The sequence below is a fragment of the Lissotriton vulgaris genome, unplaced genomic scaffold (genome assembly GCF_964263255.1).
Source record: "Lissotriton vulgaris unplaced genomic scaffold, aLisVul1.2 SCAFFOLD_1057, whole genome shotgun sequence".
Taxonomy (NCBI): Eukaryota; Metazoa; Chordata; class Amphibia; order Caudata; family Salamandridae; genus Lissotriton; species Lissotriton vulgaris.
Genome location: NW_028250023.1, coordinates 204,680 through 223,917, shown reverse-complemented (window position 1 = coordinate 223,917; position 19,238 = coordinate 204,680). Strand labels below are relative to the sequence as shown.

Here is a 19,238-nt window from a genome sequence, read left to right as displayed (position 1 = left end):
AGGGTAGGAGGAGGACTGCAACTCGCACCTATATGGCGAGAGTCGGAGAATGTCCAGAAAATGTACCCACCTTGAAGAAGTAAGGAGCTAGGGGTGGGGTCTGGGACTGAACATCTACAAGATGTGGACATAGATTACAGTACTGGGTGTGCAGTTACACCGACAAAGTAAATACGGGGGGAGGCGCTAGGGGGCGCACAGCGGAATGGCTGCCTAGCCGTGCAGCTCCGCCAGGCGAATCCCAATATCGCCGATAAAATGCGCTAACTTGGATCGCCGTGAGGTCCCAGGCTCACCGGACAACGTGGGAGGAGATCGGGCATGCGGTGAATGCCCAGTGAAGACCCTGGCTGCGGCGGATTCACCACACGACCCGTGAATCCAGACGGGCTCGGAGATTCGGCATGGCGATCGGCACCGGACAGCGCCGTCTGGAGACTGAGTGAGCCGGTGCCGTCCAGGGCGGCCCTCGGACCTAGGGAGCGGGTCGGTGCTCGGAGCGCTGCCTCCGTGAGGATGCTGCCCACTCTGCATGCCGGACGAGACCTGCGGCACGAGTCTGACGGGGGGCGGCACTGATGAAGGTACAGCACCGCGGCGACATGGCGGAGCGCTGCCGGGCGTGAGGGTCGCAGAGAGCGTCTGTGTGAGTAACGCGCTGCACCCTACGAAACCGCATGGGCGGTCAAGGCTCCTCTCAGCCTCTCCAGTAGCTCCGTTGTTGTAATGCCCTCGCCGACGGCGGTTCCCCCCTAGAACTCTGTGTGACATTGATGAAGGCTCGGTGCGACACAAAATGGTGGCGCGAGGTCGAGCTTAAGACCGGACCACGCCAGGGTGCAACCTAGATGCTGGGGGGCAGACACATACTGGAATCGGCGCCTGACGCCCCGATGCCTCCCAGGAGAACACAGGGGCCTTGAATACATCAACGCAGGGTGTTGGACCCCCGTGGGTGGAGTAGGGAACTTCTGGTGGTACCCTCGCAGATCATCACCGCCGGTGTGCCTTCATCTACGACTCGGAGGGGTGACTATGGATGCGACTGGGCGCTTGCTGTCCAGCTGAGCTACCGGAGGCACGCTTTCCCGGCGAGAAGTGGGGAGGCCGCAGGCCGGCGCTGTGCCCTGCTCCCGCTCCCTGCGTCACCATTGGTGACACCCTGGAGCCATGTTGAAACCTCCACACTGATCTGCCACGCACCTCTGCCATACACTTGCTATCGTTCATAGGGGAGCGGGACCTTGTTGCCTGCCTCTGATCCACGGCGCTGTACAGCACTCTTACACGGCATTCATCCTAGGGTCAAGCATCTCCTTTTTGCCGCGCACCATGGGCAAACCGGACAAGCAACAGCCCAAACTGACGTTTGAAGCACGCAAGCCGCCAAAGACCCAGACCGGTGCAGCTGAGGATGTTCAGGACACTGACTCTCCAGATGGTACTGTCATGGAAAATATCTTAAAATCCATACAAGCTAACCTGCAAGACAAACAGTAAACTGGATCATCTGACGGGCCGCGTGGACAGCATGGCGGCCAAACTCGATAAACAGGGCGAACGTCTGGATACAGCCGAAACCAGGATCTCTGCGGTCGAAGACTAATCACGCACTACGGTGGCCAAATGTACAGGAATGGAGAAGGTCCTGGATGTAATCAAGGCCAAAGCAGAGGAGTTGGAAGCCAGGTCGAGACGCAACAACGTGCGCATATCTGGTCTGCCAGAATCCACCAACACTGGCCGCATGGAGACCTATGTGGAACAACTTTGTAAAGACCTGTTTGGCCCTGAACATCTTTCACAGATTTTCATTATTGAGAGAGCGCACCGATCCCTGGCGCCAAAGCCGAAACCGGGGGCCGCGCCCAGACCGATTGTGGCAAGAGTCTTGAATTATCGCGACAGAGACACCATACTCCGGCTAGCGAGGGAAAAAGGCGAGATACACCATCAGGGCAATAGACTCGAGTTCTTCCCAGACTTCACGGTTGCAGTACAGCAGGCACGCAAGGAATTCAGCGAGGTCAAAACCAAACTCCGAGATCTGCAGATCCCGTACGCCATGTTGTACCCGGCGCGCTTACGTGTCACATGGGAGGATAAACCGCTTCTCTTTTCGACACCGAAAGCTGCACTGACGTTCATCAAAACCACGGCTGCTAAAGGTAAAAGGTCCAATCGTAGAGAGAGGAACACTGAGTCGGACTGAAAGGTAAGCCCTGCTGATCCCTGCTGCATTTGAACTTGCCCAAGTGACAACCATGGGGTTATGGGGGGGAATGACTGGGCGCCACTGGAAGAAGGTTGCCCGCCAAGTGACTCCTTGGTATACAGACTATAATGTATGGTGAGACAATAGCGATTGGGAGCCTTCTCCTGTATCGTGGTGTGATTTGGGAACTGGAGGGAACTCACTGTGTGGTACGCTTGACAACGGACCATGACACTTCGCTGCAGTGCGAACTATGTTGTTATGCCGAACTATACCGGGTTTATGAACGGGGGGGATAGCCTACGTTCTTTGTGAAATATGCAGGGACACTGTCCCGGATGCCAATTGCTCCACAATTGTACAATTAGACTGGTGTTGCCTAAGGGCCAAGGCGACCTAATCAAAAGGCACGGATTCGCCCACATCCTTTTACTAGGATGGAGCACTGCGTCCTCGGCGGACCTCCACTAGGGCAGTCCCCGACTAGTTATGTTGACAATCAAAGTTCTGGGGATACAATGGCTTCGGCAGGATTGGGTTGCTGAAGTGGGTGGGCACGAGGGATGTTGGGGTTTGTTGTTAATTTTTTTTTGGAACTACCTGGGCGGTCAAAATGCACTGCTGTACGCCGAAGTGCAGATGTTGTTCACTGGTCGACAACCTACGTCATGTTCATGTGTGCTAATGAGCTGCGAAATGTGGGGAGGGTGGTTACGGGTGGTGCAAGCGAAATGCCTTGAGTTACATCATGTGTAGTACTAGCCTGAAACTCCTAACGTGGAATGTGCGAGGCCTCACCAATCCCAAAAAGGTCAGACAGGTATTTGCATGTCTGGATAGGCATCACATAGACATAGCATTGCTTCAAGAGACGCATGTAGACCCAAAGGTGCGTAGACCTATTGGCACTCGCTGGGCAGAATCGAACTACTCGGCAGCATACTCCTCCTATTCTAGGGGGGTTATGACACTGGTCAAAAAGGGCACTAACTACAAGATAACACGTACAATTGCAGACACGAACGGTAGATATGTAATTGTGTCGGGTATGCTGAGGGGACAACTTGTTACAATAGTAAATGTGTATGGTCCAAATGTTGATGCGCCAGAATTTTTTCAGGATATATGGGATCACTTGCTGGAATTTATTGACACAAGGATACTCTGGGGAGGGGATTTTAATGTGGCACTGCAGGACTCTATTGATCGTTCTACGGCCTCCCTAGAATCACACAGGAAGGCCAGGGACAAACTAGGGGACATTTTGGTAGACCTTGCACTCAAGGATATTTGGAGGATCCGACATCCGTCGACACCAGGTGCGACGCATGTGAACATGTCCCATTGCAGCTGGTCAAGAATTGATTACTGGTTGGGGACAGACAGCGTGGTCTTGTGGGCTACACAGATTAGGACTCTCCCCCGGACACTATCCGACCACAATCCGGTGGAACTTACACTACAGATACCTCACTACACACCACCCCCTTTCAGCTGGCGTTTCCGAACACAAGCACTGCTGGACCCATTATATGTAACCACTATAAAGAAGGCTATAAAGGAATATTTCCAGTTGAATGAGGGCTCCGTTGAAGACCCATGTATCCTATGGGAAGCTTTTAAGGCGACACTTAGAGGCACCTGTATTTGCACGACAGCTGGGATCCTTAAAGATATACGAACACAGATAGCCAGGCTTGAACGAGAGGTGTCAGAGCTGGAGAAAGAGTATGCACTTACCGGAAATGTGGCACTACTGGGTAAAATTAAACATATCCTCATAGACCATCAGAAATATGCGGAGGACGAAGTGAAGTATGTGAACAAGCGGCCAATGGCCAGGCAATTTGGGGAGGGAGGAAGGCCAGGCAGGGTGCTAGCGAGGAAAATATGTGCGGGGAGGGACACTCAATTAATTACACAAGTACAGGACAAAGACGGCAACCCACACACACTTCCCGCAAGTATACTTGCTTGCTTTGTGCGAAACTATGCAGATTTGTACACTTCCCGCCAACCCGCGCCACCACAGGAAACACGTGACTATCTACACGACATAGCAATAGCGTGGTTGTCCGACAACCAGCGTGAATACCTGGCCCAACCGATCACAGTAGAAGAGGTCACCGCCATTATACAGGCATTACCAAACGGGAAGCACCAGGGCCGGATGGCTATACATGTGAATTTTACAAAACCTTCGTTGACATTCTTGCCCCTTACATGGTCGAGATGTATGGCGCGGCCTTTGACCAGAAAGTATTACCGCCGTCTTTACGTGAGGCAGTGATTATCACTCTCCTAAAGCCTGGCAAACAACCGGACCTCTGCGAATCATACCGCCCCCTGTCCCTTTTGAACGTCGACTCTAAAATTTTAGCAAATCTCTTGGCTGACCGTCTGCAACCTTTAATGACAAACCTTATACTCCCAGATCAGGCAGGGTTCATCCCTACACGTGCCACGTCCCACAATACAAGAACTTTGTTCGCACTCTCACACTATCTCAACCCTAGGACGAGGGCAGTGGCCGTCATGCTTGACGCAGCCAAAGCCTTCGATTCCATCGAATGGTCCTACATACACACTGTATTGCAGAGAATGGGGTTCCCAGCTCGGTATATATCCTGGGTGTCTCTCCTATACACAAGGCCTGTGGCGAGAGTGAGGGTGAACGGTTATATATCGGCGCCGTTCCATATTGCTAGAGGGATAAGACAAGGTTGTCTGCTATCGCCCTTAATATTTGCATTGTCCCTAGAACCACTCGCGTGCATAATCAGACAGACACACAACCACTCTGCTTTACACTTCCCCGGGAGACCTCTGCATATCTCGTTGTATGCGGACGATATGCTTCTCTATGTACGGGGCCCGGAACACAATCTTAGCCCATCATTGCGAGAGTATGTAAAATTCGGTCGCCATTCTGGGCTACAGATTAACTGGGAGAAATCACTAATCATTCCACTCACGGACTCCACCACGCCGTATTCCCCAGACTTTCCTCTGGACTGGCAGACTGACCCCACACGCTACTTGGGAGTATGGTTTAGTAGGGACCCCGAAGAAGTGATCAGGACAAACTATGGGAGGGTACTTGCAGAACTGGAGGGCAAGGTGGATAGGTGGATTCAGTTGCCGCTCTCCTTGGCAGACAGAATTGCAATAGTCAAGATGAATATCCTTCCGAAATTTCTGTACTTATTCAATAATATACCAATTACACCACCCAAAGCTGTCTTCGCACACATAACATCCCTGGTGCTTAAGCTTATATGGGCAGGTAAGCAGGCACGCATTGACTTACACACCTTAACACTACCCTATGAAAAGGGAGGGTTCTGTGTGCCAGACTTCCGGCTCTACTATCTATGTGCTCAGGCCCAATACGCGGCGCACTGGTACCATCCCACCCCATATCTCACACACACGGCTGTGGAAGAGGGCGATGCCGCACCGATCCCGTTGAACGCGATAGTGTCACATAAACGACCGCCGTTACACTCAAAAGATATCAACACGATAGACACCACGGCTCGCGCATGGAGAACACTAGGGAGGATGGCACACAAGTTGCCGCTCTATGCCCCCGCGCTTCCATTGCACTTTCACCCACGCATATCCGTGACCAGCGAAAAGGTGGGAATGGACATACTGAAAAATATAGGCATTGATACCTTTGGGGATTTATATCATGAGGGGGTCTTCCGCACATCCGAAGATCTGACATATGTCAGTAACCCGACTCTACTATTTAAGTTCACACACTACCGATTGCAGAGGGCGATTCAGGAATTGTATCCGTGCTACCCGGAGGAGCCGCCCGCTCTGCAATCCTTAAAATTTATAATCACCTCATCGAACACTTCCCATATGGTCTCTAGACTATACAAAGTGGCCCAAAGCGAGCTCCCGTATGATACTGACAAAGCCCTACAAAAATGGAATAACTTGCTCCCAGAAGCACTTACAGAGCGTGAATGGTCTACTGCTTGTACACTCCTCAAGCTCCTTACCTCGAATGGCAACCTGCGCATTACGCACCTTAAGTATTTACATCAAACATATCATACACCACATCGGTTACATAGATATGGACTACGAGAAGATGCTAGATGTAGACGATGTGGATACGATGGGGCGGATTTTATTCATTTAGCCTGGTACTGTCAGCGGATACATACATTTTGGGGCACGATCGTGGCCACTTTGAGCGAAATGGTGGGGATCGAGGTGGAATGTACTGTGAAAAATTGTTTGCTGGGACTGTTGCCGGGTGTTAAAGCAAGGAAGCGTAAGTTTTGTGCTGTTGCGATGTTACTGGCTAAGAGACAGATATCCAAATGCTGGGAAGGGAAAAAGGTCCCAGATGTAAAAACATGGCTCACAGACCTGACTTATTGTAGGGACATGCTGCAGACGTACGAGGAGGAACTGCCCAAAAGATCCCGCTCAAAGAACTACTGGTGTTATCTGACAGACTATCTACTGACCCTAGGGGGGGATGACGAGGAGATATAGGTTGGTTTAATCTTCTTTAGCTTACTACCTACCTCATTGGGTTTGGTATGCTCTCCGCATAGCTCAAAGACCTGGACCGGTAGCTCACACACATACATCATGCTACATACGGAGGACGTCAGAGTGTGGAATTGCCCAAGAGTTCTCAGGTTGATGGTTATGACTGTTCAAAAAAAAGGGGCTAAACACCCCCAAAAATGAAGTTGCATGACTAGTAGCTGGCCGCTGGTCCTGCACGACTATGATTCATCACTGTTTGATTCCCATAGGTACGCCGCTGGACCCTCGGGTTGCCAGCTGTAAGGCTGTGTTGTTTATTGATGCTGTGATTCTGCACCTCGCGGCCGGCCCCAGGGTTGTAGGCCTAAGGCTGTGTCAATTTTGCCTAACACATGTCAATAAAGATATTGTTGAACTTCAAAAAAAAAAAAAAAAAAAAAGTAAATACGTGATCGCTTACTTTAATTTTGACCATGTGTGGTGGTATACGCAAGTATATCGTGAACTGGAGCATTTCCACTGTAATCCAGGCATTCTTTCAGCGGTTATGACCCTCACTACTGTGTGAAGTGGCACTTTGAGTTGCTTCCAGATTTATTGATTTTCCCCATTTATACATATCAAATAATCATGCCTATTTATAACATCTTTATGTATATGCTTTATCTCGTTATAGAGTTTGACTACACAGGGTCCCTCCCAACACCTCGCTAATTCAAGCAATTCGATTGGTGAAACTCGGTGAGTGAGATTTTCTTGCGCAGCATTAGTGATGGTAAAAGTGTTTTCCTGAGTCTTATGAGGTGTGGACACTGTTCCACGATGAGTGTTTAGTCCGATGTGGATGCAATGCTCCAAATATTATTCCTAGAGGGTACTGTGAGCTTTGTGGTGGTCCATGGATGTGGTGCAAAGAGGGAATAAGTACCCATGGGTGTATATTTTCCACTCCTTGATACTTTGTGGAGGGTCAAATGGTAATCTAGTAATATTTCTCTACCCTCTGTGTGCTTTTCCCACAGATTATGAAGTGTGCGTGAAATAGGGAACCCCAAGTTGGAAGGAATGCATTCCTTAGATACCTATGCCTGGATCAGAGGGTACTACGTTTTGGGATCGGGAGGGTCCTGATGAATGCCGGAGTGACCGGACACTGTGGGCACGATTTAAACGGCAGAAACATGTCAACACCATGGCAGTAAGGAGGGGTGAAGGCATCATAATCTTCTCCTGTCACCACGACCCTTCACATTTTAAAAACTAGCCAGATGACACAGGAATAAAGTTTTGAGTGGGTACACATTGGAGCTAGTTTTAACTTTCACTAGCTGCACTTTTCTTCGGTGATCCCAAATTGTCATTGTTTGTATTGTTATCCCCTCCCCTTTGCTCCACACCAGGCGTTGTGTTAGTAAGCAAGCCCAATGATGAAGCACTTCACAATTTTATGAGTGAGAGCAGTTTTTTCTCACTGAGCACGTGCCACCTTTTATTATCCACTTCCCCACTCCTTTGTGCGTGTAGCAGTCATAAATTGGGGAGGTCGGAGTAGGGATTTCACCTCTCCCCCCTTCAGGTTGTGTTAAAGTGAGTGATGTCACCACCAGTGTGTGTAAAGTGGCTCATGACAATGAATCATGCAGGGGTGGCGTTGGGATCACCACAGGCCCGGGAGTTCATGACGCGTTGTTGCAGGCTGGCCATGCATAGGGTCAGTCTGTTGCAGCAGCGCCAGTGTTCAGTTGTAGAAGTAAGTACCCGAGAGTGAGCCAGCATTCAGCCGTCTTCATTTAAACCTGTCTCATATCTGTGATTTGCTTTTAAAAGACTATCCATACATCGCTACCAAGGTTTCAGGTTGCGCTGCGTGACATTTGCATATTTTTACGGTAATTATGAGTGACATTTCAATGACTATGAGGGACACTATCTCCGTCACCACTGACCAGAGTCACCTGACGTCACCGGCATGATAGACAGATATAAAATGAGCATTTGGACGTTGCGTTTCTTGATATCAGTTGTGAGTAGTCCCGTAGCTTGTCCCATTTCTCCTCAGTGAATTGTTTGCTCTATGTTTCCTTCCATGTTCTACATTTGAATCACCTGGTATAATTCGGTCACAGAAATACATCCAGTAACCAACCTACAGGTGGGCTTACTGGTGGGCTTTTAGTAGGGTATTTGTGAAACATAAAATAAAGGCATTTTTTGCTTCAAAATTCTTGAGTATCCCACCAGAATCAGGTCTGTCGATATTTATGTTTCTGTTCATTGGTCAGCGCATTCTACCATATCGTCTTCCGTTAATTTTGACCTTCTCTGAAGAATGCCATGGTATTTGAGTGTCCTTCCACTGTTTGGGTTGTGGGATCTACTTTTCCCTGCTCCCTTGATGTCTGCTTACAAATCAATCAATCAATCAAGGAATTGCAAGCCTGCTACTGACCCGTGAGGGTCTCAAGGCGCTGAGGTGGGTGGGGAGCCCGCAGATCTGTTTAGCCAAAGAGCCAGGTCTTGAGGGTCTCCCTGAAGGTGTTCAGGGAGGGGGCATGTCTGATGTCTGCCGGTAGCTCATTTCAGGTCTTGGCTGCAATGTGAGAGAAGGATCTTCCCCCTGCTCTGGCTCTCTGGATGTGCAGGGTTTCGGCCAGTGCGAGTTCAGAAGATCGGACGTTTCTTTTGGGTACATGGAAGTTGATTCTGTCATTGAGGTTTTTGGGTTTGTTGTCGTGTAGGCATTGGTAGGCATGAGTAAGGATTTTGAAAGTGACTCTTTTCTGCACAGGTAGCCAGTGGAGACTTCGTAGGTGTTGGCTGATGTGTTCATGTCGGGGGATGCCGAGGACGAGTCTGGCGGCGCTGTTCTGTATTGTCTGGAGTTTGTGGATTAGGGACTTGTTGATGCCGGCATAGTGTGCATTTCCATAGTCCAGTCTGCTGGTGATGAGTGCATGGGTGACTGTCTTCCTTGACTCAGGGGGGATCCACTTGAATGAGTGATTAGTCAAGTACGATCCCAACGTTCTTGGCGTGGTCTGAGGGGGTAGGTGGGCTTCCGAGGGCGGTTGGCCACCAGGTGCTGTCCCATGCAGAAGGGGTGGCACTGAGGACGAGGACGTCTGTCTTCTCGGCGTTGAGCTTCAGGCAGCTGTTGGACATCCAGAATGCAACGTCTTGCATTCCTTTCTGGAGGTTGATTTAGGCAGTAGTGGGGTCTTTGGTGAGAGAGAGGATGAGCTGGGTGTCACGGCTTTAGAGGTTGAGGCCGTGTTGTCGGACAATGGCTGCGAGGGGGGCCAAGTAGATGTTGAAGAGGGTGGGGATCGGTGACGAACCCTGTGGGACTCTGCAGGTGATTTTCGTGGGGTCGGAGAGGAAGGGTGGGAGTCTGATCCTTTGGCTTCTTCTGGTGAGGAATGATCAGATCCAGTCCAGGGCTTTTCCTTGTATGCTGGCGTTGTGTAGTCTGGCGACTAGTGTGCTGTAGGAAACGGTGTTGAAGGCCGCTGTTAGGTCAAGGAGGATGAGGGCTGCTGAGTGGTTTTGGTCCATGAGGGTACGGATGTCATCTGTGGAGGTGAGTAGGGCAGTCTCTGTGGTGTGTATGCTTCGGAATACGGATTGGGACAGGTTGAGGCGGAACAGTTTTAGCCTCACAGGCATACTCTGTGTGAATGTATTTCGTTACCAGAGGCTTTTTTTCTCTTTTTAATACTTCATTCAATAGTTTTGTTTTAATGATATTCACATATATATTTTAAACTTGCCTTGTAACTATGCCCTTTGCAGATGCACATCCAGACCGCATACTTTAAATACTTTCCTCAACATTATTATTATTATTATTAGCAACTTGTAAAGCGCCTGGTGACCCGAGGGCATCCCCGCGCTATAAAGATTAAATCCTGCTGAGGGGGATAGGGGCGAAGGGTTTATTTTGGAAACAGAAGGGTTTTGAGTTTTTTCCTGAACGTCAGGTAACAGGGCTCCAGTCTGAGGGAGCGTGGGAGGGAGTTCCATCCGGTGGACGCTTTCACAGAGAAACGTCGACCTCCGGTGCGTGTCCTCTTGAATTTGGGAATATTGGCCAGGTGCTCGTTCTCGGACCGTAGAGCTCTGGGTGCTTTGTAAGGGGTAACCAGGCCGCTGAGGATCGCAGGTCCCGAGCCATTGATCAGTTTATGGGCCGTGCACAATGCTTTAAATTCCACCCTTTGGCGGATTGGGAGCCAGTGCAGAGCCTTAATGGCGGGTTTAGCGGATACTCTTGGGGGTACGCTCATGATTAGGCGAGCTGCTGCATTCTGGGCTCTTTGCAGTCTCGCTAAGGTAGCTTCCGGCGCACTCAGGTAGACCATGTTGCTATAGTCTAGCCGTGACATTATAAGGCCCTGAACTAATAGTTTCCTGGACACGAGCGGAAGAAGGGGGAAGATTCTGCGGATGGTCCGCAAGAGCCCAAGACAGGTCCCTGCCGTTTTGGCCGCTTGAGTCTTCATTGAGAGGTCGTGTTCTAGCCAGACTCCGAGGGTCTTGATTTCGTGTTTCGGGGTGGGGATTTCCCCGAACACGTCTGGCCAGATCGCAGGGGGGATGGTCGCCCATTGTTTACCCATGAGCATCACTTCGGTTTTAGAACCGTTGAGTTTTAGTGACGATTCGCACATCCACCCGTGAATTTCGGTGAGACAGTTTGGTAATTTGTCTGGGTGGTCGTCTAGATGTGATAGGGAGACGACCAGTTGTGTGTCGTCAGCGTAACTCACGATTTTTATCCCGAATGGTGTTACCACATCTTCCAAAGGGGCCATATACACGTTAAAAAGCGTGGGGCTCAGGGAGGAGCCCTGTGGCACCCCGCTGGTGAGTGGAAGTGTGGACGAGTGGGGGATGGAATATTTAGAAACCACAGATCTCCTTCTTAATCCCAACCTCCCCTTGCCACGTCAATCTACACACGTTGGTATTAATGTTGCTTTGTTTTCTCAACACGTCATTTTACACATATTTTGACCCATTTATAATGCTAAAGTGTTTTTATAGCAGAGCTGAGAAGCACCGGTACTCTCCTTTTCATATTACTCAGTACCGGACCATTTAACGCACTTCTAAAGCCACAACAAATCACTAGTTTAAGTGAGCGCATGTGTGCATTGTCAATTCAAATAAATGTGGAAAAATACTAGCTGTAGCGTCGTCTTTTGCTTGTGGCAAAAATAAATATGGATAAATACAGAAAAAATGCCCCAAACATAAATATGGATGAATATAGACGGAAATGGCAAAAAAATAAATACCATAAAACTGGGAGCCCTATAAATCATGCACATAAGTCCAAGGTAACCAGTATGTTGCTGTCAGTCTACTCACATTTTTTTTCTCATTGCTTCATCAACCCTACACCCCCCTTCTGCTGCATACACCAGAAGCAACACTACAAACAACCCCCTCTCCTTTCGCCGCTTCAACCGTGCCGTTTAAGGTTTATTTTGTAACTTTAAAGCTGAGTGCAGCACTCGCTCTGCCCTAGACTCCACCCACTTTTCATCTGTGTTGGACTTGGCCCTTTTGGCAGGTTCACCCCTGAACTTTTTGCCTTAAACTCTGACATGGTGGTAGTGATTTTAGACCTCTGGGCACTTTAGCACTGTGGCCCAGTGTAGAGTGCGTGCGCTCTCCGAGTGCATGTGGTAAGATTGGCCTACCCTCGCACAGGAATGCATGGGGGATATGTGTGTCCATGGTAATTCCTGGTATGAGAGGAGTGCAGGGTCGATTTGAGTATGTATGAACTCGTGAGAATAAATGCTGCGCAATGGTGTGCACAGATTTATGGTGAGTGATGGAGAAATGCCACTTTTAGAAGTTGGCTTTGCTGTGTGTCTGCCTGCTTGATGTGAATTGCATGTCTGGCTTGTGAGTGACAGGGGCTGGATGGTGTGGGTGGCTCCAGGAGACAGGGTGAGTCAGCCCAGTGATGAATAGAGAGATCTGCATGCAGATGGGAGGGAGGAGTTGTACCTAGGACCTGAATAGGGCTGTGCCTTCCCTCCACAATGCTGGCTCCACCTCCTGTGGTGCGTCTGATCACTGAGCCCCCACCTAACAATAGGGAAGAGGAGCCTGGTAAACAGAGTGCTCCAAAACCAGTTGCATCTGGTTTCCCAAGCCCAATGCTGTAACACAAAGGAAATTGTCCAATAAATGTAGGGGCTGTGACCCCATGAAGTGTTACACTTGTTCTGGGAGGACGCTCTGCCAGGAGGAACCGCCGCTGCATGCAGGCCTGCCTCGCTGCACTTTGCTGGGGTCTCCCCAGCACCAAGGACTCTCTTATTTCTGCCTTTTTGAGGACTTTTGAGGCCTAGCGCCTCGTGAGTGCTGTATTTGGGTTGCCTAAGGGAAGAGGAGCAGGCCCTGCTGCAGTGCGAGGCTGTGAGGGAATCCCGGTGTGTGGGATTCCCCCCTGAGCTCCTTATTAAAGCAGGAGCTCACCTTGCATTTGTGTGTGCTGCCGGCAGGTGCCCACCCGCAATCATCTTTATTGAAAGAGTGGGTGCCCACCTCGCACTGCCGCTGTTTCCACGGATTAGTACTTTTTCAAAAAACGAAGCGGGAGCCCACGCTGCCCGTTCTGGCCCCCCGCCTGAGGCTGCCGCCGAGAACACAGATGCATTCCCACAGCTGCCCTGCGAAGCGCAGGCAGCCTGAACGTTTGGGCCCATTTATTTTGTTAGAGTCCCAGTGAAGGACATGTCGTGATTTGACGGTGATCGGGTTAGCGTTAAGCTTTGCTACACGAATTTTCCCTTAACTTGACTTTGGTATTCGGAAGCCATTTTGAAAACACTGGCGTCCATTTTATATGAACGCGCTGCCTCGTGGTCAGCATGTCCTTTGTCTTTCCTCTGTACCACTGACCACTCAAACTTGCCCAGCAACAGGCTATTTTTAGTACCGGTCAAGCTTGCACATGCACAGTTAAACCCTCTGTACTAGTGGACAGTCATCGCTTAGGAATGTTCTTCAAACTGACCAGTGGTGTTGTAACCCCTCCCATGAGTTGGCTGTGTTCCAAAAATGACCTTATATGTACCTAAACTGAGCAAATGTGTTCCGCCTACTCTTTTTAATTACTGTTTTTTATTACGCTTTTTTATTACTGTTTTTATTACGCTTTGGCCGGAGTGGTCGCTCCCAGCGCCCCTAGCTCCTCTGTGGTATCGTTAACAGCGCTCTTACAGATTTGTGCTTTATAATTTCAGCCTCAGCTGTGCCTGGCTGCCGCCTTGCCGTGCATGCGCTTTAACGTGATTCTGCTTACTTTTTATGCTGCATTAGCGTTCTGGCCGATTTTACTTCGTGATTACAGCCTCAGCTGTGCCTGGCTGCCGCTTTGTTCAGTAGGCGCTTTAACCTTACAGTGATTTATTGTTACTGCATTAGCGCGTTCTCCCCAAGCGCTCTGTTGTGCTCCCCCCTCCTCCATTTTGTTTGTTGTTGTCGTGCGCAGCCCGCCCCGCCTCCCAGCTGAACCGACCTCGCCCCTCCCCCCTTCACTATCCACTTATGACAGTGGCTTTTGCGTGCAGCGTCCACGCGCAGCGACCGCGCCCAATCCGCGCCGAAGGTGCGCCAAAGGTAAGCCCGTCTACGCCCGTCCGCGCCTGGACCGCGCCCAGCGCCAGACCCCCTGCCCCTCGCGCTACCCAGCCCTCCCGCATTACCTACGATGCCGCCACCCTCCTAGCCCTTAACCCCGGTCACGCTCCCAACTGCGTCCAAGCCGCTCCTGGTCGCACCCATGGACCTTTCTCCTGCTACTCCTGCAAATTCATCGGCACCGACAACATCTCCGCTACAACCTCACCACAGATACCCGACCCCAACCACCTACATTGCATCCTTCTCAACACCCGATCAGTCCACAGGCACGCCATCGACCTATGGAACCTACTAGACACCATCTCTCCGGACATCGCCTTCCTTACGGAAACATGGATGAATGCTTCCTCAGCACCAGACATCACCATTGCCATCCCTGATGAATATAAGATCACACGCAAGGACCGCACCAGCCACACAGGAGGAGGAATCGCTATAGTCCATAAGAAATCTATCCGCATCTCAACCAGCTCTGACGCCAACCTCGCCAATTCCGAACACCTTCACTTCCAGATCCACATCGACCCCAAGACCACACTCAGAGGCACCCTCCTCTACAGACCACCAGGACCCCGCGCAAAATTCAGTGAAGACATCAAGGACTTCATCACTCCTCACGCGCTCCCCTCCAAAGACTACATCCTTCTGGGAGACCTCAACTTTCACCTCGATAAGATCAACGACCGCAACACCGCCACCCTCGTGGACAACCTCACCAACCTCGGACTTAAACAACTGGTCACTTCCCCCACCCACATCGCAGGTCACACACTCGACCCCATCTTCACCTCCAGCAACCATGTCTCCTTCAGCCACACTACGGACCTCATCTGGACTGACCACAAATGCGTTCACTTCACCTACAACAAACCAAAACCCAGCATCCACCTCCAACCTACCTTGAAAAGGAACTGGAACAAAATCACCACGGACCAAATCTCCGCATCGCTCCTTCAACACACCCCAGCCCCCTCCTCCAACGCTAACGAAGCCGCCGCTAATCTCACCCTATGGTTATCCAACACCGCTGACACCCTAGCACCTCTGAAAAAACGTCAAAACAAACCTGGCAGCAAGAAGGCCTCATGGTTCAACGATGATCTCAAGAAGTCCAAGAAACTCTGCCGCTCCCTTGAAAAGGCCTGGAAAAAAGACCCAACCACCAGCACCAAGGACGCCTTCAAAAACGCCACCCGCACTCACCACCAACTAATCCGAAAAGCCAAGAAAGCAGCATTCAAGGATCGACTCGACAACAAGGCTCACAACAGCAAGGAACTTTTCAACATCGTCAAGGAATTTTCCAATCCCTCGGCCAACTCCAACGACATCACCCCCTCTCAAACCCTCTGCGACTCCCTAGCCTCTTTTTTCCACAACAAGATTGCAGACATCCACAACAGCTTTGACAACCAACCCGGAAACCAACCCACCCTGCCGTCTGCTGTCCATCCTCCCCCCGTGAACACCCTTAACGACTGGAAGTCAATCTCCACTGAGGACACCATCCGCCTGATGAACTCCATCCACTCAGGATCCCCCACAGACCCATGTCCTCACCACATCTTCAACAAAGCAGACTCCGTCATAGCACCGCACCTTCGAGACATCATCAACTGCTCCTTCAACTCCGCTACCTTCCCTGAAGACTGGAAACACGCTGAACTCACCGCCCTTCTGAAAAAACCAACAGCGGACCCCACCGAACTCAAAAATTACCGCCCCATCTCGCTTCTTCCATTCCCGGCCAAAGTCATCGAGAAAGCCGTCAACTGCCAGCTCGCCGCCTTCCTCGAAGCCAACAAATCCCGCGACCCCTCACAATCTGGCTTCCGAGCAAAACATTGTACTGAGACCGCCCTCATCGCAGCAACAGATGACATTCGAACTCTACTGGACAATGGAGACACAGTCGCCCTCATCCTCCTCGACCTCTCTGCAGCATTCGATACAGTCTGCCACAGCACCCTTCTACAACGCCTCAATAACATCGGAATCCAAGGAAAAGCACTGGAATGGATCACCTCGTTCCTCACCGGAAGAACCCCGAGAGTCCGCCTTCCTCCATTCAAGTCCGAGGCCTCTGAAGTCATCTGCGGCGTACCTCAAGGATCCTCACTCAGTCCCACCCTCTTCAACGTATACATGAGCCCCCTCGCGGCCATCGCACGCCAACACAACCTCAACATCATCTCTTACGCGGACGACACTCAACTGATCCTTTCTCTCACCAATGACCCCGGCTCCGCCAAAACTAACCTGCACGAAGGAATGAAAGAAGTCGCCGAATGGATGAAACAAAGCCGTCTGAAACTGAACTCAGACAAAACAGAAGTCCTCATCCTAGGCACATCCCCCTCTGCTTGGGACGACTCCTGGTGGCCGGAAGCCCTCGGAAAAGCACCCATCCCGACAGACCACGCACGGAACCTTGGCGTCATCCTGGACTCTTCACTCTCAATGAACAAACAAGTCAGCGCCGTATCCTCTTCCTGCTTCAACATTCTTCGCATGCTCAGAAAAACATTTCGCTGGATCCCCTCCGAAACAAGGAAAACAGTCACCCACGCCCTGGTCACGAGCCGACTGGACTACGGAAACACCCTCTACGCAGGTACCACCGCTAAACTCCAGAAGAAACTCCAACGAATCCAAAACGCCTCAGCCAGGCTCATATTAGACATCCCACGCAACGAACACATCTCTGGTCACCTTAAAGACCTCCACTGGCTACCCGTCAATAAGAGGATCACTTTCCGACTGCTCACCCACGCACACAAATCACTTTACGACATCGGACCAGACTGCCTCAACTCTCGACTGTCCTTCTACACCCCCTCCCGCCAACTACGCTCTTCCGACCAAGCCCTCGCCACTGTACCTCGCATCAACAAGACCACCATGGGAGGCAGATCCTTTTCTTACCTGGCTGCTAAAACATGGAACTCACTCCCCGCTTACCTCCGCCTCACCCAGAACCACCTAGCGTTCAGAAAGCAGCTTAAAACGTGGATATTTGACAAATAATCCTCCTCCTCTTCCTAAGCGCCTTGAAACCCTCTGGGTATGTAGTGCGCTATACAAATTTTATGACTTGACTTGACTATAAAAGAGGCCTCGCACCGATGCTCGGTGTGATACTTCTTGCATTGCCGAAGGGTGCTGTAGGAATGTACCACCACCCCATGGGGTCTTAATAAACTTGTCTTTTGCATTTTCCAGTTTCCGTGCCAATGTCTATTTTATGGTGTAGCGGGTTTGCGGAATATGTAGGCCTGGAGAACCCAATACCACAAATTGGCGACCACGAAGGGACTCATCGGCGACTCGGATGCCCGAAGGAGAGGTCGTGACGAAGGATTGGAAACTCGCCATGGACGCGTACGCTGCCACTGAGTGACCCGAGTCTTGGCACCCACGGTGTTTTCTTCCTTTCCTTCTGATCTGACCTTCCAGTTGGCGCCGGTCCTCGACTGAGATCCTGCTCGTTTGAGTTGTCGTACAGTGCCGGTTTGGCTGATTCGATTAAAGAACTTGGCAGTTGGAACCTGGATAGCTGAGAATTTGGTAAGCTTGTGATTGGTAAGATAGTCTACGGACGCTTACTGTGGCTCTTTGAATATGTTTTGAGTTAGCTAACATTTGGTTCTATGATTTGAATTATATGTGCAGTGAACTTCACATAGACGGGCATGTAGAGATATTTCTCTAAATTTGTCTTTGTTTGAACGGCACACCTTGTGTAAAGTATATTAAGTGCCATTTTTGTGATATCGCGTTTCCGTGATATTTTGACATGCCTGTTTTAAGCACACTCCGAGGAATATGTTGTCTTGGAAAAGGTACCAATTATCGATTAAATGAATCTCAGCCGGCTCCCCCAGAGGGGACACCTAATCGTGAAATGTACGTAAAATTTGGCATTCCCCCTATTCTATACAGTACATTGTGGCACAGATATACAAAATCAGATCCCGAATTGCAATGGCCACTACATGGGTCGTTTGATTTACGAAAGGTTCAGTATGTGGAGCAATGTTTGTTTCAGCGCAGGTCTAGACAAGATATGTTTGATTGTGTACGTATGTGGGAGAAAGCGGTGCGTGAGCGAATGAAGCGTGAATTAGCCTTGGTGGACAAAGAGCAGCGGAAGGCTGCTCGGGATAAGGCTTTATAGCTGGAGGAGAAAGAGTTGCAGGAGAAGAAAGAGAGGGAGGCACGGGAACGTAATTTGCAAACGAATGGTCAATTTCCTATTAGACGTCCTCTTTATCCTGTCATTACTAATGAAATTGATGATTTTTCATTATTAGATTGTTGCCCGCCTCCGTATGTTCTACCTACGGCCCCAGATGAGGATTCGGACGGAGATGATCGAGGGAGTAGCCGTGTTAGGTTAAATGCTAGTGAAGCTGCGGAATTGCGCAGCTTTGCCCGTAAACTCAATTTGAGCAAAATAACTATGTCAGAGATTAATGATGAAATGAGTAAGTGGTCCGAGCGAGAACGGTTGTATTTCTTGAGTCAGTTTGGAGACGAAGTTGTAGAACGATTTAGGAAAAATTCAAATGATTTAGAGCCTAAGGATATATCACTTGGTCGTGAGAACATGCGTAAAGGTCTTTTTGTTATTACAGATGCGGATCGGTTTTTCCAACTGTTGGTCCAGCTACGGGATCAGGCGTCATGCTTACGGGAGTCGAGAAAAGCATCAGATGCGCCTGCGCCGGGATCGTCCGAGATATCCAAAGAGTGTCCTATCTTTGGAGCAGATAAGAGTTCTACGATTCATGTTATGCCTATGCGTGAAGCTGCACCTTTATATGTCCCT

The 19,238-nt window shown here is 50.2% G+C and overlaps 1 protein-coding gene across 1 annotated transcript in view; it reads left to right on the top strand.

Annotated features, from left to right (window-relative positions):
• Positions 1-19,238, top strand: part of LOC147663417 (uncharacterized) — a 455,662-nt gene that overhangs the window by 272,327 nt on the left and 164,097 nt on the right. Inside the window, exons 4-5 of the mRNA XM_086950472.1 lie at positions 1,304-1,441; positions 1,635-2,168. Coding sequence (XP_086806598.1) covers positions 1,304-1,441; positions 1,635-2,168 — 672 coding nt within the window. The remainder of the gene's footprint in view (positions 1-1,303; positions 1,442-1,634; positions 2,169-19,238) is intronic.